The sequence below is a fragment of the Candida margitis genome (genome assembly GCF_024628925.1).
Source record: "Candida margitis strain CBS 14175 chromosome Unknown scaffold29, whole genome shotgun sequence".
Classification (NCBI taxonomy): Eukaryota; Fungi; Ascomycota; class Pichiomycetes; order Serinales; family Debaryomycetaceae; genus Lodderomyces; species Lodderomyces margitis.
In genome coordinates, this window is record NW_026261780.1 from 78912 (window position 1) to 98673 (window position 19762).

General features: G+C 39.7%; 10 protein-coding genes across 10 annotated transcripts; 4 read left to right on the forward strand and 6 right to left on the reverse strand. All coding sequences in view use genetic code 12, as the record gives it.

The window, feature by feature from the left end:
- Nucleotides 1-268: 268 nt before the first annotated feature.
- On the forward strand, nt 269-2665 carry CANMA_001644 (uncharacterized protein; the record flags this gene model as incomplete). The annotated part of the gene is made up of 1 exon (XM_051813632.1): nt 269-2665. One exon carries the CDS (start codon nt 269-271, stop codon nt 2663-2665), a length of 2397 nt encoding a protein of 798 aa, XP_051672750.1.
- Nucleotides 2666-2694: 29 nt separating this feature from the next.
- Nucleotides 2695-3048, reverse strand: CANMA_001645 (uncharacterized protein; the record flags this gene model as incomplete). Its single annotated transcript, XM_051813633.1, has 1 exon — nt 2695-3048. The coding sequence occupies one exon, from the start codon at nt 3046-3048 to the stop codon at nt 2695-2697; it is 354 nt and encodes a 117-aa protein (XP_051672751.1).
- Nucleotides 3049-3199: 151 nt separating this feature from the next.
- SRP54 (RNA-binding signal recognition particle subunit) lies at nt 3200-4867 on the forward strand (the record flags this gene model as incomplete). Its single annotated transcript, XM_051813634.1, has 1 exon — nt 3200-4867. One exon carries the CDS (start codon nt 3200-3202, stop codon nt 4865-4867), a length of 1668 nt encoding a protein of 555 aa, XP_051672752.1.
- A 52-nt stretch (nt 4868-4919) lies between these two features.
- Nucleotides 4920-5615, reverse strand: CANMA_001647 (uncharacterized protein; the record flags this gene model as incomplete). The annotated part of the gene is made up of 1 exon (XM_051813635.1): nt 4920-5615. The coding sequence occupies one exon, from the start codon at nt 5613-5615 to the stop codon at nt 4920-4922; it is 696 nt and encodes a 231-aa protein (XP_051672753.1).
- A 111-nt stretch (nt 5616-5726) lies between these two features.
- CANMA_001648 (uncharacterized protein) lies at nt 5727-9736 on the forward strand (the record flags this gene model as incomplete). The annotated part of the gene is made up of 2 exons (XM_051813637.1): nt 5727-9580; nt 9730-9736. The coding sequence occupies 2 exons, from the start codon at nt 5727-5729 to the stop codon at nt 9734-9736; spliced, it is 3861 nt and encodes a 1286-aa protein (XP_051672754.1).
- Nucleotides 9737-9865: 129 nt separating this feature from the next.
- Nucleotides 9866-10903, reverse strand: ERG27 (3-keto-steroid reductase; the record flags this gene model as incomplete). Its single annotated transcript, XM_051813638.1, has 1 exon — nt 9866-10903. One exon carries the CDS (start codon nt 10901-10903, stop codon nt 9866-9868), a length of 1038 nt encoding a protein of 345 aa, XP_051672755.1.
- A 216-nt stretch (nt 10904-11119) lies between these two features.
- On the reverse strand, nt 11120-11827 carry CANMA_001650 (uncharacterized protein; the record flags this gene model as incomplete). Its single annotated transcript, XM_051813639.1, has 1 exon — nt 11120-11827. One exon carries the CDS (start codon nt 11825-11827, stop codon nt 11120-11122), a length of 708 nt encoding a protein of 235 aa, XP_051672756.1.
- Nucleotides 11828-12167: 340 nt separating this feature from the next.
- Nucleotides 12168-13733, reverse strand: NAR1 (Nar1p; the record flags this gene model as incomplete). The annotated part of the gene is made up of 1 exon (XM_051813640.1): nt 12168-13733. One exon carries the CDS (start codon nt 13731-13733, stop codon nt 12168-12170), a length of 1566 nt encoding a protein of 521 aa, XP_051672757.1.
- A 156-nt stretch (nt 13734-13889) lies between these two features.
- CANMA_001652 (uncharacterized protein) lies at nt 13890-15260 on the reverse strand (the record flags this gene model as incomplete). The annotated part of the gene is made up of 1 exon (XM_051813641.1): nt 13890-15260. One exon carries the CDS (start codon nt 15258-15260, stop codon nt 13890-13892), a length of 1371 nt encoding a protein of 456 aa, XP_051672758.1.
- A 1179-nt stretch (nt 15261-16439) lies between these two features.
- KEX2 (kexin) lies at nt 16440-18785 on the forward strand (the record flags this gene model as incomplete). The annotated part of the gene is made up of 1 exon (XM_051813642.1): nt 16440-18785. One exon carries the CDS (start codon nt 16440-16442, stop codon nt 18783-18785), a length of 2346 nt encoding a protein of 781 aa, XP_051672759.1.
- Nucleotides 18786-19762: the final 977 nt, after the last annotated feature.

Sequence of the window (19762 nt, forward strand, 5' to 3'; positions counted from 1 at the left end):
ACAATCTTTACCGTAGGTAATAATTGGGGTTGACTAAAGTCAAACTGTATGAATATTGATTAAGATATATTACCCATGAAATAATACTGTTCCCCAAGTTTTACCTTGTATTGGTTATTGATTTAATTGCCTATCAAAGACTGACCGGACAATGGTAGCGCACTATCCCTGGGAGCCTTTTGTGGCAGGTGTGTCACGATAAACTCCTGGCGATGATAGGCCGTATCTTCCTTAGCACAAGCACTTATATACAATAATTACTTTACAAATGCCGCCACCCTCATCACCGTCAAACTCCCTGGGTGGAAACCAACGACCATCAAATCAATCAACAACAGCAGGTCTGCCACTAAATGACGTGAGACGATTTCGTAACGCTTCAACTGAGACATTTCCAACGTTAAACTCGTTAAACGTTATATCAGACCTTATGCTACGCGACCAAAACTCGATGCTGCGAGAGACTGATGAATCTAATTTTAGAGCACGAATTCTCCGCCATTTCAATGACATCAACAGATTGCAGAATCATTTCAATAGACTAATCAATCGAGAAGGTGGCAACCATCAAGCAAGCTTGGCATTAAATAATATTCCGTCACAATTGAGAAATCTATCCAGAGAACTATCACGTTCAGGACACAGAGAGGCATATTTTGTTGAGTCGAGTGAGGATGACGATGATGATGATGATGATGATGATGCCGATGACCAAAGTTTTGATTACGAAGATGATGATGTTGCAAATGCGGGATTGGTTTACTACTCGGATGAGGATAATAATGAGGGTGAAGTGAGCGGAAATGACGAGGATATGTCGGCAGTGCTTATGGAAGATGCAGAACAAAGTATTCAATCGAATGAGAGACTCTTGTTAGCATCGGCAAGAAATCCTCAAACTGCCCGAACCCCACTTTTAAATTCAAGCGTTCCCTTGAGGCGGCAGAATGCAATACGTGTTAGAAGTATGTTGAATACGGAGGATACCGAAGTGGCTAAAAATAATGACCCAAAAGCTAACGATTTTCTTGATTTGGAAGCCGAACTGTTGCAACAAGAAATTCATTCAGTCTTGGAAGCGATTGAAAGTGCAAGAAAGGGATCCCCCTTATTTCCAAACAATTTTCACCGGCCATTCAGTATCCGCTACTTTTCAAGCTTGAAAAATCACATGCAGGGATGTCTGCTTGACAATAACATGAATGCTGATCAAATGATGGATGAATTTTTGCGCAAAAGAGTTAATAAAATGCTTTTTCTTAAAATTAGATTGCCTCCACCGCCAAGTTCCAAGAGACGAACAAAAATAGAGGAAGGACCCAGTCATAAACGTCAGAAAACCACTCATATTGATGATGGTGATTATCCATTAGACGAGCCAGTAATTGCATACCCATACACGAATATTGACAAAAACGTGTTGGTAGATGGCTTGCCCTCAAGTTACTTCCAATCGGGATCCAATTATCGCATAAACTTAGACTGTCCCCAACACAACACTTGTGATATGAAACTTTCCAGTGTTAGCTCTCACGTAGAGGGGGTTTTCAGTATAGCACCAGAAGGAAGCCTAGAGTCTTTGCTTCTCAAGTTACATAATTTTGCAAAGTTCTTTTGCGGAATGTCCAACAATACCTTTCAACTGCCTAAAAACAAGATACTTATAAGGAAGCTAAACATGCTAGATCGCCTTTCAGTGGATGACAATGTAGGTTTCAAAAATATAAACGCCAGCACTATACAGGTTCCATTTAAGGGTAAAGTGGTTGATTTTAAAACCAACGATTTGAGATTTTTAAATCTGGAAAAACCGCTTTCGGCAAGATTCAATTTAAATAAAATCAAAGTTCAACTTTCGGAGTGGATGAAGATCAACCCATTTATACAATTTAGAGAAAACTTTTTTTACAACTTTCTTCAGCATTTGGACCAAGATCTCACACATTTTGGTGATATTGAAATTCGAAAGTCAAAGAAAACAGAGGCCATACATTTAACAAAGGAATTCAAATCGAGTCTCCCCGAAATCACAAAATATTTTGAATACCTAAAGGATTCCCAGGTTCCCCCATGTCTAGAAAGGCTGGAAAAAAGAAGGTGCAAGAGGCACAATGATATATTTATAGAGGATTGGGAACGAAATTTAGCATTCAGATTGGCAGAATCTGTTACAAAGGAGGATTGTGGAACGTTGATTAATTTGCAACTAAACTATGCCTTATTTACTATCGAAGTTGATATATCAAAGTACTTGGACACATTCATCAACACAATTTTAGCGCACAGTGAAGGAGAGTACATGGAAAACTACAGGAAGGTTTACAACAACATTTTAAAAGATGAATCGGAAGATATCACCGCGATACTCCTTTGCTCAATTGATAAACAAAGAGGAAAGCTAGAAATCCACAATACGGTTTCTCATTTGCATCATAGACACATGGCTAGACACTCTACGGGAATAATACTAACCACGAACCCTTTCTTAAATGAAAATACGGGAAGAAACACGTATGTCTATGATGACTTCGATTTGTTTGAAGAACCAGCTCCAATTAACTCGGACACTTTTAACAAACGGTTCTTCCATAATCAGGCAGAAGATGCTATCGACAAACTTACAGGGCACGTGACTCTGAGTCTACCGGTATTCGATATCGTGTAAGGTTCATATTTATGGCTATATACATTGTTTTACCATCCCCAACCTGGTTTCCCATCTATTTTATCCTGCCTCTTTTTTCTAAAAAAGTCCTTTCGACATTCTTTGTATGCGTCAAAAAAGTCCTGACAGACATATTTGTCATCCTGGTTACGGTAAAGGCAGTCCATAGATGCCTGCCTGCTTTCTTCACAAGGATCATAAAACTTCGAAGCCTCTTTCCCCGCCCATCTATACTTGTGTCTGTGATTCTTGGGATCGTCCGGATAAAATTTATAGTTTTCAACACCTCCTTCGGTAAAGTTCACCTTTGGTTTAGTTTCGGCAACCTCATTCGTCTTGTTTTGTTCACTGTTAGAATCTTGTGGGGTAGTACTACTACTCATGATAGACCCTAGTGTTGAACCTGCACTACCAAAACTGGAGAACGTTATAATGAACTCTTTTTTTCCTTCACTTCTTTTTTGGGCGCTTTTTTTATATTTTTTTTATTTTTTTTTTTTTAATTTCTTTGTTCTTCCAACTTGTTCAATCGTCATGGTTTTAGCTGACTTAGGAGAAAGACTTAGAGGGGCCCTTTCTTCTGTGGAGAAGGGTTCCGACGATGAAATCCAACAAATGATTAAAGACATTTGCTCTGCGTTGTTAGAGTCCGACATCAATGTGAAATTAGTCGCCAAATTGAGAGGCAATATACGAGACAAGATTGAGGAGGAAAACGTATTAAAGGAAACTTCGACCCAAAACAGGAGAAAGAAGTTACAGAAAATTATATACGATGAGTTATGTGCATTGGTTGATTCTCATGTCGAACCGCCCAAGCCAAAGAAACTTTCAGCGACTACCAAGACCATTAATGGGAAAAAGGTGAGAGTGTCAAAAGAGTCAAGCCACGTCATTATGTTTGTGGGATTACAAGGTGCAGGTAAGACCACATCCTGTACAAAACTAGCTGTTTACTACAAAAAGAGGGGGTTCAAAGTTGGATTAGTATGTGCCGATACATTTAGAGCAGGTGCATTTGATCAATTGAAGCAAAATGCTATAAAAGCTAATATACCTTATTATGGATCCTACTTAGAGCCTGATCCGGTCAAAATTGCTTTTGAGGGTGTACAAAAATTCAAGCAGGAGAAGTTTGACATTATCATTGTTGACACTTCGGGAAGACATAGACAAGAGGAACAATTGTTTACCGAAATGGTTCAGATAGGCGAGGCGGTTCACCCTAGCCAGACAATCATGGTGATGGATGGATCTATTGGTCAAGCAGCTGAGTCACAAGCCCGTGCTTTCAAAGAAAGCTCTGATTTCGGTTCTATAATCTTGACCAAAATGGATGGGCATGCAAAAGGTGGAGGTGCTATTTCTGCCGTTGCAGCAACGAAAACGCCGATTGTATTTATTGGTACAGGTGAACATATTGGTGACTTGGAAGTTTTCAAACCAACAACCTTTATATCTAAGTTGTTGGGTATTGGTGATATTCAGTCGCTTATTGAACACGTACAATCTTTAAATTTGCATCAAGATGAAGGACACAAACAGACGATTGAGAATATCAAGGAGGGAAAGTTTACTTTAAAGGATTTTCAAAACCAAATGAACAATTTTATGAAGATGGGACCCCTCACGAATATTGCATCGATGATTCCAGGAATGTCGAGTATCATGTCACAAGTGGGTGAAGAGGAGACATCCAACAAGATTAGGAACATGATTTTCATTATGGACTCAATGACCGCAAAAGAGTTGGAAAGTGACGGTAGAATATTCATCAAAGAGCCAAGCAGAATCGTAAGGATAGCGAGAGGTTCGGGGTGTAGTGTAGTTGAGGTTGAAATGATTTTGCAACAACACCGAATGATGTCGTCTATGGCAAAATCTGCAGTAGCAGCTCAAGGCCAAGGTGGACAGCCTGGAGGCCCATTCGCAGGAAATCCTCAAATGCAAAGAATGATGCAGAGTGCCCAATCAAATCCAAATTTCATGCAACAGGCAATGAGTATGTTGGGTGGAGGAGGTGGAGGTGCCGGTGGTCCTGGTGGATTAGCTGGTATGATGAATAATCCAGCAATGATGCAGCAAGCACAACAGATGATGAGAGGTAACCCACAAATGATGCAACAGGCTCAAGAGATGATGAAAAATCCACAAATGATGCAAAGAATGATGCAACAATTTGGTGGCATGGGTGGAATGTAGAGAATTGACTTTTATTACAATACTTTATAATACATAATACTCTTTCGTTTATCTACCTGTAGAACCCTGGTCTAGAAGCATTCATACCGTACTCGCTTAGCGCATTACTAAGGTCTTCCATGGTCAACACCACCTTCCCTTGCTGATTGCCAACGGTGGAGTGCGATTGTTGAGATGTTTGCTGCTCACCGCTCTCTGCATTAGCATTACCGTTTCCTGCTAATGTTTGTTGGTTAGCATATTGTTGTCCCTGGAGTAATTGCTTTGCTCTCACTTGGGGGTTAGAGGAGTTGTAAACGGCACTGGCATTTCTAATCCTGCTATACTCATACGCATCTTGTGCTATGTCACTAACGAACTTTTGGGTGGCTAATGCTATGAGTCTTTTTATCTTCACGTCCGACGATTCAAATCCGTTCTTTGCCAAGTAATAATCTGTTACGGCGTCAGGTATGATAGGTGCAAACTCATCGTCCATCATATCTAGAACTTCCTTGAGCGTTTTATCTTTACGTGTAAGGTCAGGCAAGTCGGGGATTAATGACGAGGCTGCCGCTGCCGTAGCCGCCGCAGCTGCAGATAGCGATTGTTGTTTTTGCTTTGACTTTTCTTCCTTCGACTGTTTTTCTTGGGTTTCACCTGAAGTAGGTTGTTGATTGGTTGAGTTCGGCACGTCAATAACATTTTCTTCAGCGTCATCGAAATCCTCATCCACCATATCGATGTCATTATTTGTAGGTTCAGCCATTGTTATTAGTGGTTAGTGTCAAGCCTTTGATTGTAAGTCGGAACTGACTTTTTTTTCGCGGGTTGGATTCTTTTTATTCTCCAATTCACACAACTTCCCTCCAGCATTTCAATGATTGATCGACTACTTAATCCCTATGATTCCCCGACTTTTGGCAAATCTTTGCTGCTAAGAGTGGATGGTGCAATTGGAGCCATGTCACTATCTCCAAATGGGAGAGATGCTGTATTGGCAGGCCGACGAGGATTGTTTGTAATTGACATGGATGATCCATTCACCCCTCCCCGTTGGTTGCACCATATAACTTCATGGGAAGTTGCTGATGTCCAATGGTCACCTCATGCCGCAGTCAAACCTTCGTGGTGTGTATCAACTTCGAACCAAAAAGCGCTCTTGTGGGATTTGAATCGACCGTCCAACAATGCCATAGAGAACATTCTACACTCACACTCGAGGGCAATTTCAGATATAAACTTTCACCCATTTGACCCAGAAATGCTAGCAACATGCTCTATTGACACTTTTGTTCTTTGCTGGGATATGAGGACACCTAGAAAACCAGTTGCAAAATGGGCCGACTGGAGAGCCGGTGCCATACAAGTTAAATGGAATCATGAAAACCCATATGAGATTGCTCTGACTCATGACAACTCGCTTTATATTTGGGATACTCGAAAGGGTGCACTCCCTGTCTTTAAGGTTTCAAAAGCCCATCAGGGCAAGATAAATGGACTTGACTTTACTCAAGGATTGAAGAACATCATAACTTGCTCCAATGATCGCAGCATAAAGTTTTGGGATTTGGAAAGTGATGACGCAAAGAAGGCGGTTTCCCAGTTTAATTATTTCGACAGTGGGGCGGAGAATGATTTAAGACCTAGTGTTGTTATCGAGGCAGATTTCCCTATAGTGCGAGCACGAGCATTGCCATTTGGTTCAGACAAGGCTTGTGGTGTCATGCCTTTGAGAGGTGGAAATGATGCAATACACATTATAAACTATGAAGAAGCTCATCAAAAATACTTGGCCACTAATAAAACTCAGCAATATAAAGGGTCCTCTGCATACACCTTTGTCGGTCATCATGGCCCAATCAAAGATTTTCTATGGAGAACAAGACACGAGACCTATGACGGATTCGTCTCAAAGAATAATTGGAAAGAGTATCAGTTGGTTACATGGTCCGATCTGGATGTTGACTTGAAATTGTGGCCAAGTGATGATAAGTTGTACAGACTGGTTAACTATGATCCGACATTCTTTAATGTCTTTAAAAACGACCTGGAATCTGACCTTTCCACAACAGGAAAGTCTGAGAAGCAGGTGACGTATAACTATGAGACATATTGTCAGGAACCGGAAGTCACAATTGATGATTTGGCAAAAACAAATGGAGGAGATTTGTTGTCTGCGTTGACGTCATATCAGATATCAGAAAAGCATAGGCAATTAGGACTAGAGATTAGTCAACTTGATCATTTGAATTGGATCTCCGGGGTGCGTATGGGTCACGCGGGTCGTGGCGATCGAAAAGATAGCTCTGTATATGGTGATGGCGAGACCCCGTCTAACCTAGGGGAAGAGGTCAGTATAGTGGGACACAAGTTTCCATTCATCAGGTTTGAAAAGATTTCAGTATCAACAGGTGACTTGGTGATCAGTCTCAGAGGGCCAGCTCCAGTAACTAATTCAAAAGCGCCAGACCAGCGTCGATCGTTGGACTCTTCTGAAAACACTCGACTTGCCATAACAGCTGTTAATTCAACAATGGACAAAAGTATCGTGAGCGATGATGGAAAAGAGACTGAACACAAGAGCCAGGTTGAAGATAATTTGGTGGAGTCTCATCTCAGTGAGCTGATTGATAATGTAGCTGAACAGAAATTAGTATTCATTCGGCTTGCACTTAGCTTCCCTCGGTCATATCCTTATCTTGAGCAGATTGAGTTTGACAAGAGCTTATCGAAAAAGAGAGCCCAACGATTGCAGAAGCAGAACTCGATAAAATTCAACATTGAAGAGACTCACGAACTTAGCAAAGATATGAGGCTTGCGATGGAAAATAGTTTGGAAGAAATTGCACAGTTTTATACTAATAGGTATCAACAATTCTGTCTTGAGCCGTGCTTACGATACCTAATGGGAGAAAGGGTTGATCTTGATGATGAAGCAATGGCTGAGACCAGAGGAGAAAACATTGACGACGACACATCTTTCCCGGCAGAAGTAGGAGATGAGGATTGGGTAGATGACTTGATTAACCAACAACCAGGATTTCATGGATACTCGTCAGGTGAGGATGCGGAGTATGATGATTTGATTCCAGCTGCCAGCGTCAACACTCTAAGCCATAGAGCTCAATCTCCAGGTAATGTTAACCTCGACTTAAGTGATATAAAAGGACAAGGCAATTTTGATTCTACACCGATCCCAAAAGGGTGTGGTGCTGTGTGGTCACCAAATGGACTGTTGGTTTGCTTTTTCATTCCAAAGGATAACCGACCGACTGAAACCAGTAGTGGCAACAACCACCAAAATTTGAGATTATTTAAGCATTCCGATTTAGGCGTGAAAGATGCGCAAAGTCCAAGACTGCTAGCTGATGTTTCTCCAGAACTTGATGCTGCTGACTTGAGTAATTCAGACTCAGAAATGTCTGATGGAAACCACTCTGACACTTCGTCCTCTGAAGATTACTTTGAGGAGGATTTTGAGGAGATTTTAAAACACGATTCCTCGTCTAGAAGCAGAGTTCCTGTCCCATTAAGATCAAATTTTGGGTTAGGTAGTCGTTTTATTTCCAACGAAGGCAGACACAAGTCATCTTTGAAAAAGTTTACTAGTCATGGAGAAACTTTGTCCAATTACAAATCATCAGTTAAGGATGAGAGAAAGAAGAGCAGAATTGATTCCAAGGGCGATATTAAAAATGTTGTGGTAATTATTGATTTCAGCCATTTGTTACCGAATAGGGTAGAATTGGCTAGGGAATACAAGCTTGTCGGCGATAAACCCGAGAATCTTGCTGGTTTTAATTCAAAAGTGGCTTTAAAGTATGGGCTTGAGGATATAGCTCAAGTATGGAGAATATTGGAAATTATATTAAGCAACAATGTCAGGAGCAATGTCGAAGTTTCTCGCTTGACCCTGAAGTTGGACATCAAATCATCAAATGCAAAAGACAGACCAAGTGAAGTTTTTTCAATATGGGGGACCCATCCATTTGGATATACTTGGCTCATTAGGGAAATTTTCAATTACTTTGTCGAAAGGCAAAACACGCAAATGCTCGCAACGATGTCTTGCGTTTTACATAAAACCCCATATACAATGCATCATTTTGATCCAAACGACAAGGAAGAAAGTGAACTTGGCTCTCATCTCGATCATTTGTCAAGTCATCAAAGTCTGCAAACGGACGCGGTCAAACACTTTGAGCACACTTTTGAACCAAACAGACATTCACACACCCGGACAAGTTCGAGAAACGTTGATTATCCTCATTCTGTCACATCATCATTTGACAATTATAGTACACGCACGGGTTCTGTGGACAGGTACGGTCACGGAAGGAAATTTGGCCATTCTTTTTCTGCTTTAAATTCGAAAAACGGTTCCCAAAGCTCACTAACAGAATCACCATCGGTGCATCGTGTCTCTACACCAAAGCTGATGTCTCATATGCTGATCAATAAGCTGAAGACTATAAATAGGCCAGTAACTGAATTGAGACACCAACCACCACCAGTAATCACAATTGACATGCAGAATGTGGAGGAGTTGGATTTATTTGAAGACTCGTACTCCTCGTTAATTCCTGAATTTTTAGATGACACAAAGATGAAGATGTACCGACTGCAATATGCCGAAACGTTGTATGAATGGAATCTCCCTGTACATCGACTAGAAGTGTTGAAGTTTAACTATGATGGCGCTGAGCATGATCACATCTACGATACTCACGAGTGTAAGTTTGGGTTTAGAAAGAGGAAAAAACAGCTTCCGAGCCAAATATTTATCAATACTGTCACTTCAATTGAACTGAACCATCCTAATTCGTGGAACACAAGCAAACGTCTGATGTTGAAATACTGCATTTATTGTGGATTATTAGTCACTAAAAACTTTACACTATGTGGCAACTGTGAGCATATTCTACATACCAAATGCGCCCAGGGGTGGTGGTCTGATGGCAACACTGAATGTGCTAGTGGGTGCGGATGCACCTGTTTGGAACTGTCAATCTACAACTAAGGGATACGTGTGTTGACAATTTGGTCCTTGAATTTTATGTCCCACTCATCTGCCAAATCTTTGAGGTATCTAGCTACATCTTCCAGTCCCGTGGTGTCAACTTCTTCATTTATCAAGTATTCTTTACCGCTTCTGGTGCAAGCAGAACCAACCTTTGACGTTTGTTTGGTTTTACCTAACGCGGCTGCTACTGGAGCATTAGCTGCAATGTAGCCTGATATATTGTGGTATTTTGATCCCAAAAATCTTGCCAAATAGAACAAGACTAACATACCATAATATGTAAATAAGTTTAAGAATTGAAAGAATGAAAAACTAGTAAAGATACCTGGGTGGACCAAGTACTGGTTGATTCCGTCCTTTTGAAGTTGCTTGTAGGTTCCAAAATGTAATAAATCCACCAACCTCTTTGATCCTTCATAAGACTCGGGCGATCTCAACAACTGTAAGTCATTGAATGATAAGTATTTCGGATGAGACATGAGTGAACCAATCCAAATAATTTTCCCACCTTTAGCCAATAGATGTTTAATTTTATGTATGAAGTAGTAAGGACCAAACACATTGGCTTGGAAAACAAGACCCAAATTGTCATCAGATTGTACCCCTGTTCGTTGGAGTTTGTAAGTGGGATTAGTAACTGCTTGAATTGGGTTCTGCAAAACTTCGACAACTGCTTGTGCCCAGTCAATGCCGCCATACACTCCTTGTGCGGCATTGATAAACAAGTAGTCAATATGGGTATACCTCTTGTTCAATTCATAATATGCCGATAGAATTGAAACCATATCGGTGAAATCCACCAATAAATAGTCAAACTCAACCAATTTGATCTTATTGGGGATTTTATTAATGATGTAATTTTTGATATCGGTAATGACCTCTTTTACTTTTGGTAACGTCCTCGAAGTGACAATTAATGTAATTTCATTATCATTGGGTAAATCTTCAAGTAAACGTACAGCTATATTAAACCCCAAGTTTGAAGATGTACCTGTGATCAATATTTTGGTGGAATCTTTAATTAATGACATGAGCTAGGTGGTAAAGAATGCTGGAGTGGAAAGAGAAAATTGGTGGAGTGTTTTGATTTTTTCACGCGATCGTATAAATTTCGTAAATCCTCTGAGGTAAAGTCTGTCACTACAAAACAAATTGCATCCGCATCCTTGCGCATGTTTCTGATCAACTACACTTGCCCTAGACAACACTTATTCGAATTTTGTATTTTATTATATACTATTAACTTCTTAACGGTAAGGAGCATCAGCGTCAATACAGTATTGCAATTCTTGTTCCCACTTGTCACCATTGTCCAACAATTTTTCCTTATTGTACAACAATTCTTCTCTTGTAGCAGTTGAATATTCCACATTTGGACTTTCTACAATAGCATCAACAGGACAACTCTCTTGACAGTAACCACAATAGATACACTTGGTCATATCAATATCGTACTTGTAAGTTCTTCTTGATCCATCGGCTCTCTCTTCTGCTTCGATAGTGATTGCTTGTGCCGGACAAATAGCTTCACACAATTTACAAGCAATACATCTCTCCTCTCCACTGGGGTACCTCCTTAATGCATGCTCACCTCTGAAACGGGGACTGATTGGACCTTTTTCAAATGGGTAATATATCGTGTATGGACTTCTGAAAAACATCTCCAAACACACATACATACCACGGGCTATTTCACTCAAAAAGAAGTACTTTGTAGCTTTACTTAATGCGGATTCATGACTCTCTTCCCAGGTCTTTGGTTTGGGTTGTCTGAACCCTTTTGGCCACGCCGATTGTGTTGATCCTGCTGTTGGTAAATATTCGGTAGTTTCTGCAGCCAAAGCTGGCTTAAGCAAGTTGGGTGATGATGAGATGAAACGGATGCTATTGTTGATGACCAATGGTTTAACAGTTGTGTGTTGTACTAACCTGGATGCTACGCTTGATCTGAACATTGTATGTGAAGGTGAATGGTTGGTATGAATAGGTTGAAATAAATAAGCAGGTCTGTATATAATATACTTGGATCCTTTCTCTGTGAGCAACTGTGACCTTTTAAGTTGAGTTCGAGAGTAGTGAACAGCAAATGGCAAACAGTAACTAGATATCCTTTTGGTGAGTTTGAACTTTTTTTTTTCTTTTTCTTTTACTTCTTCACATAGAGAATGAACATGGTAGCAGCAATTTTTGAGTAAGAAGAAAAATTCAATCTTTCATTGGCTGTAATGAAAAGGAGTACTGCATATTACCCAATCTCAATTTCTATATAAATACCTTGTATCGCTCAAGTGTTCATCACCACTTTGACCCAACTAGGATAGCTGTTGGATCAGTTGGCTTTTCAACCTCATTAAAGTACGTCTTATATAGCCTTTCATCATTAATATCAAATTCTTGTTCAAATGCATTACTCCATTCTATGAATGAATGTACTTCTTGTGGATGCAAAGACAAGTCAAATGTAGGCACAGTATTATACATTGTCAAAACCTCATCTATCCATGCCTTTTCTGGAACATCCGTTGGTGGTTTAATCTGACCACCCCCATTAATGCATCCACTGGGACATGCCATAATTTCAACATAATCAACTTTAGAAGGGTCAGCAACTTCTTCAGCTGCTGCATGTGTCGATTCCGAATCCTTCATTCTAGCTCTTCTTCGGGCAACCAATGGGTTGGCTCGTCCATTAATTTTCCCGTTTGGTTTAAGTTTCCTTACTAAATTTTGTATGTTTCTAAATCCATTAACAATCGCCGCACTTGCAACTTTTTCATCCTTATGCATTAGTCTCATTTCGTACACGTCTGAATTCTTTCCCCTTATTACCTTCATTGAGAAATCACTCTCATAGTAACCCTTCAACATCAAATCATCTTGAAATAATCGCAAGTAGTTGAATGCATACCCTCCTGATGCAGAACCAGGGTCGTTAGTCCAGGAGTACTGCACAAATGGCCAATTACTTGGTGCAACTGACTTATAAACCTCCTCAAGTGGCTTATTCGTTATTGGTGGGTTTATCTTAGGAACAAGCTGATAATTTTCTTCCTCAAGCAACGCAATTAACTCCTTTGCCGTCAACACGCAATCGACGTCTGGCGTCGTGTCGCCAAATATCTCTGGCCTTGCACTTTCCAACTTTTTATCAAAGCAGGGCATAATCGACAAGTGGTAAACATGAGATTTCGGGACTTGGAAATCATGAGCCGTGAGTGTCTTTAACAAACAACCAGTGATTTGTTGTGCAGACTTTACTGTAGATATCATGGGTAGCACGTATGGATGAGTCTTTTCAGCATATAATACCCACCCTGGACATATTGACGATAGTATTGGTTTTGAATCTTGACCCTTATTTGAAATGACGTTTTTTGCCTCATTGATTAATGACAATTTCCTTCCCAACGATGTTCCCACAACATACTTGAACCCCATTCGATTAACTAGCAAGTCTATTAGAAGTTTGTCTATTGTCTCCACTGGAAGATCATATGCAGTGGCCAACGAAGCCCGCAGTTGTTGCGATATGCTGGCAACGAATATCTTATCCTGTGATTTTAACGCCTTCACTAGCTCGTGATGCGAATGCTGGGCAACCAAAACTTCTTCTGCTGACGTTATACATCCAGAACAAGCTAAACAATCAGCTAGGGAAATCTGTGCTGGTGATAAATTGGTTTGTTTTCCATCAATTTTAGATATTTCAAGAGGGTTTCCTTGTGAATCAATTTGAATTTCAACCTCTCCATTTTCACTTGCTTCTTGATTGTGAGGAGCTGTATCTTGTACTGGTTTAATACACGCAACTCCTGGTGATATGAAATCATTCAAGTCGTCTGCGGATAGTATAGCACTCATTGTTGAGAAATCCAATAAGAAATGTGTATTACTAAGATAAACAATTTTTTTTTCCGTTTTCTTCTCTTTTGATAAGAGATGATGACGTTTTATCGTGGAGCGAAATACAGTATACAAATGTTTAATTGAACTGTTTACAAATTATAAAGGGACTTACTATCTGCTATCTCTAAATTCCTCTGGCGGTGTGTCATTTTCCTCTTCCTCGTCTCCGCTTATATCCCCCAACTCAAACTCTTCAACATTAACAGGTGAATATTGCTTACTAAGCTCACCGTTTTCATCATACCCCACAAGCCTTAGGTACAACCAGATACATAATTGGATCCAAAGAAAGATTAAAAATGCTGCTGCTGAAACTACCAAAATGTATGCCGAATGGTCTGATCCTAAATCATGAACCAACTGCAACTGTTCTTCGGTGGCTCCCATAAACAAAATACCTGACAAGACTAAACCAAAGGGAGGCAAGTACTGGAATGTGAGTATCTTTCCCAGCTCGCTACAAGCTTTATCTTTTAACAAAAATGCAGTTTCAACGATTCTCGTTACTCCTGCGCCCATTAATGCAATACCAAACAATGAGTGCACTTTAGTCGAAATCACCAAATGCTGAGAGTGTTGACTCATTGACCAACCGGTGAATATCAACAATAATGCCGGTACAAATGACCTTTGATTGTTTCTTGACAAGTACATTCCCAACAATCCACCACCCCACCAGATGATACCCATGGCAGTATGTTGGTAATCGCCCATATTCCAAGCTTCTCTTCCCCAACGGTGTTCAGTAAAGGTGTTGACAATCCCCCACAACATCATCACTGTTGAGTCGTAAAATTCCTGTGATTTCAATGAGGGGCTATTGTTGTGTAACTGGTGTTTGCGAATCCAAGGAACCACGAGTACCACCGACAATATAAACGAATACAAAATAAATGCTGAGCCCATGATACCGTGAGCTATGCATTGACCCGTGTGAATGCCGTAGCAGAATCCAAATAATGCAATCGGTGCCATACACACTCTAACCCAGCCTGTCAAAAGACAAAGCAACGACGATACCTTGTATACCTTGTATGAATAGCCATACTCGTTGTAGTGCTTGGACAAGTGTGGGTAGAATTTGTTAATGATGAGATTGCTTCCGTTGATGAGTGTTCCCATGAAAATTGTCGCACCCAACAATATACTTAAAAACCAGCTTGTACCTTTTGAAGTTCTATTTTCATGGTTGTCCTTATTATCGGGAAAATCCAAAAACAACGATTCAAAGATGGAGTAAGCCGTTGAAATATATTGCAAAAGTAGCGACCAGTGTAGTCTATTGGCGAATGCTAATGAGGTACTAATTGAAGGTAGTATTAATAGTATAAATAATGACAATATCCAGTGGAATGCTTTTGATCCGGCATTGATCGGATGAAATTCGGGTCTTTCTTCATCCATATCCATATCTGAATCAGCAAGTGCACGCGTCAAAAATGTAAGCGCAAGTATTATTATCCGTTTCATAGGCACTGCCATGGTAAAAATATTCCTTGAGGGTAGGACAGGTTGGCTTTAGCTTATAACTGAACTGTAAGGTGGTTATATTTTTTTTGTTCTATGAATCTCTTTTTTAGATTATTCCGTTTTCCTTATTCGGGTATTGAAAGGGAAAATATCTGAATCTGCTGACACGTGATAGATCTTGGAAATTTTAAAAACACCAACTGAAACAGTGGTAGCTACAAAGCAGAAGACAATAGATGTGGATATGGGATGGACAGAGATAGACTCTACTGAGCTGTTAATGTAAATCGCCTGTTTGGGGTATCAAAGTTCTCTGCCATTGCTTCATTGTGACGTATTTTTCGCGTTGTTTTTACGTGTCATTTCGGATCGATGTCAAAAAGCAAAAACAATGTTTGAGGTTTAACAAGCAGGAACTGATTTCTTACGTTCTTAGAGATTGCAACTAGAGGCTATAAAGAAGTAAAACAGTATATGAAATATCACTATGTGGGTTTGACTTCTTTATAAATTTTGTTCTTGTAAAGTAGGCGAACAGAGCGTGTGTGTATATATGTATGTTGTGGTTGATGTTACAGTGTGTTGAAAATTTTGTATTTTATATTCTTGAAAGAAAAAAGAAAAACAATATCAACGAACACGATCAGATTTTTTTGTTTCTTCTGGGTACTTGTGGCTATTGAGAGACATTGGTGATTCTTTTATATTTGTTTCGTTGGAGGTGAATATCAACAATAGTTACCGGCTTGAATCCAATATACGCACACTATACCAAAGTGGTAGACCATTGAGTTATAGGCATCAAAGCACATAGGGCTTCTCCCCACATACAAACAACACACCCATTTTATTTTTCCCCTATTGTCACTTTCACTGTTGCTTGATTGCTCGATAAGATTCTGAGCCATGTTATCAATCAAACTGTTGCTCCATATCTTGCTTTATTTTGTTAGCTTGACATATCAGTTTCAAATCCCAACAAGGGACTATGAAAATAAAAATTACTTTTTAATAGAGTTGAACACAACTCAGTCACAGAAACCCTTGCTTGATTTCATACTGAAGTATGGCGACCATTACAATTTTGAACATCAATTACCCTCCTTAGATGATTATTATGTTTTCAGTATAGACAAACTGCATCCTCATAATACATTTCTAGGCAATCACAATTCCAACAACTACAATAAAATGAAAAGGTCTGCCGGCTTTGAAGACATTCATGATGACTTAATAAACGACGTATCATCATTGCATCTATTACCAGCAAAAAAGTTGTCCAAGAGACTACCTGTTCCTATGGAGCCTAGAGATGATCCTCCACAAGATGAGACGTCGTCTCCCTCGGACAAAATACATCAAAAGTATGCCGAGATAGCTTCAAAGTTGGATATCCATGATCCTGAATTTGCAACGCAATGGCATTTAATTAATTTACAGTATCCAGGCCATGACGTTAACGCTACGGGGCTTTGGCTAGAGGATGTGCTAGGCCAAGGAATCGTTACCGCCCTTGTTGATGATGGATTAGACGCCGAGAGTGAAGATTTGAAAGCCAGTTTCAATGCGAAAGGATCATGGGACTTTAATGACAATGGCCCACTTCCATTGCCACGATTGTATGACGATTACCATGGAACAAGATGTGCTGGTGAGATTGCTGCTGTAAAGAATGATGTATGTGGGATTGGCGTTGCATACAAGTCGCAAGTCAGTGGTATAAGGATCCTATCAGGACCTATCACTTCTGCTGATGAAGCATCGGCCATGGTCTACGGTTTAGATACAAATGATATTTATTCATGTTCGTGGGGGCCTACAGATAATGGTCGAACTGTAAGTGAACCAGAACTTATAGTTAAAAGGGCAATGTTGAGGGGTGTTCAAGAAGGTAGGGGTGGCAAGGGTGCCATTTACGTATTTGCTTCAGGCAATGGTGGAAGGTTTGCCGATTCGTGCAATTTTGACGGGTACACCAATTCGATTTACTCCATTACTGTTGGAGCTATTGATCATAAAGGATTGCATCCTTTGTACTCGGAGTCCTGTTCGGCAGTTATGGTGGTGACATATTCATCAGGATCAGGCGAACACATCCACACCACTGATATTAAAAAGAAATGTAGTCTGACGCATGGGGGAACATCAGCAGCAGCACCATTAGCTAGTGGAATCTTCTCCTTGGTATTAAGTGCTAACCCCAATTTGACATGGAGAGATTTACAATATATCAATGTATTGAGTGCTACGCCAGTTAATGAAGAAGATGGAAACTACCAAACCACTGTATTGAACAGAAAATATTCTCACATGTATGGATATGGTAAAATAGATGCATATAAAATGGTCGAGTTTGCTAAAACTTGGGACAATGTGAAGCCACAATCATGGCATTACTGTGATAAAATTGAAGTTAATCAAGAACTTTCATTGAACCAGCCACAACAACAACAGCAGCAGCAACAACAACCACAAAAGAGAGATGATAAAGTCATCTCTTCCAAGGTTACCATTTCAAAAGAAGATTTAAAAGTGATGAATTTTGAAAAGATTGAGCACGTTACTGTTAAACTTAATATTGATTCATCGTATAGAGGTAGAGCTGGAGTCAGGCTTGTATCTCCTAGTGGTGTTGTTAGTGATTTGGCTCAATTCAGACCTCTTGATGCCAGCTCAAGAGGATTTCAAGATTGGACATTCACTAGTATTGCCCATTGGGGTGAAGACGGGTTAGGTGAATGGACACTCGAAGTGTTTGGTGATTCGAAACCTGTCAATATAAAGCTTGTTAATTGGCAACTTCGGTTCTTCGGTACCACTATTGACGCGTCAAAGGCCGAGACTTTTGATATTGAAAAGGATTATAGTCAAGTTAGAAGGGAAAGACTAGATTCTGAAAGAAAGCATGCGACTGAGACAACGGCAGAAACTACAACAACTCAGGAATCAAAGGAAGAATCGTCTACAACTACACCTGCCACACTGTCAAGTGCGGTTGAGTCGTCAAGGACTTCAAAAGAGACTCAGTCTTCTTCCCAAGAACCATCATCATCTACAACATCAACTGCACCTGAGCCTACAGAGACGGAAGAAGGGGAACATGTTTACAAAAAAGACCATACAGGACAATATCTAATGGGATTAGCTGGTGTTGGGTTTATTATCGTTGTTGTTATAATTGTGATACAAAGCAGATCACACAGCACGCGTCGTCGTAGAAGAAGAACAGGAGAAAATTATGAATTAATTGAATATGATTCCGATGATGATTCAGATAATGATTTTGATGATTACAACGATGATGATAATGCGGAAACATCATTGACACGTGAAGATAGACGACAAGATCAAGCTAGAGATCGATTATTTGAAGATTTCAATGCTGAATCTTTGCCTGATTATGATTCTGGTATGTTCAAGATTGGTGAAGATGATGCCGAAGGTGAACATGAAGGTGGTGGCAAAAGAGAAGGCGATAGTAGCCCTAAGCTGACTGAAACCAAGACAAATGAACAAAAGAATATTGAGAGTAAATAGACGTTATGGAGAATGTCAGAATAAATATTATTCTTATTATTATTGTTTCCTCTTTTGTTTATCGAAATCTTTTGATATGAGATGATAGAATTGCAGCGCCGATCATGGACCAATGTGCTCCTGTCATGCTCAATTACGGATGTAAGCGGTTGCGACAAGCTTGTACAGCGAATTAACAAACCTCGACTGAGTTCTAGTTTTTCGCATTTTGACCTATTTTGGTAGCGCTGTAGAGAAATAAAGTGAGTTAGAATGAGGTTCTTCCAATGTTCTGCAACCTTCATATTCCAATCCAAATGGCGCTGATATGAGGATACAATTAAGCTAGTTACAAAGAATATCTACAAATCATCATCAGATTCCAAAAATGCTGTAATTATTTATTATTATTATTATTATTATTATTTATTATGTAAGAAAAGCCAGACAAAAAAATTTTTTTCTTCTCACTTTTCAAGCCCAAAAAAAAAGAAATTGTACTTTTTGAAAAGATCTATAAAGTTAACCCCAAGAATGAAATGAAAGTATAAGTAGCTGTAACAGTAGCTGTCTATTTTCTAATGGCAAATCCAAAGTAATCACCCAAGAATGAGCCTTCGAACTTGTTTTCAAATTTAGTAGCATTGGCTTTAATATCAGCCATAATTTGAGCTTCTTTTTGAGCAGCAGTCATCTTGATAGATGTTGATTGTTGATGGTGAGTAGCGAGCATCTTTTTTTATTGAATAGCTGTAATTGAATATATCTCTTTGATTAATTGAAGAATAATGTTTTGTCTTTTCTTGCAAGAAATTGAGGGAATCTTTGACGGTTTATATATTACTTCTTTTCGTTCTTCGAAATATGACTAAATCTTGGGAAGTTCGATTCGGATGTGTGGGACGCCATTAAGTAGGTTTAAACTTTTGTGTGAGGATTGTAGCCTTCCGTACTACCGTTGGCCGTAGTAGTGGCATTTAACCCATTGTGCATATATG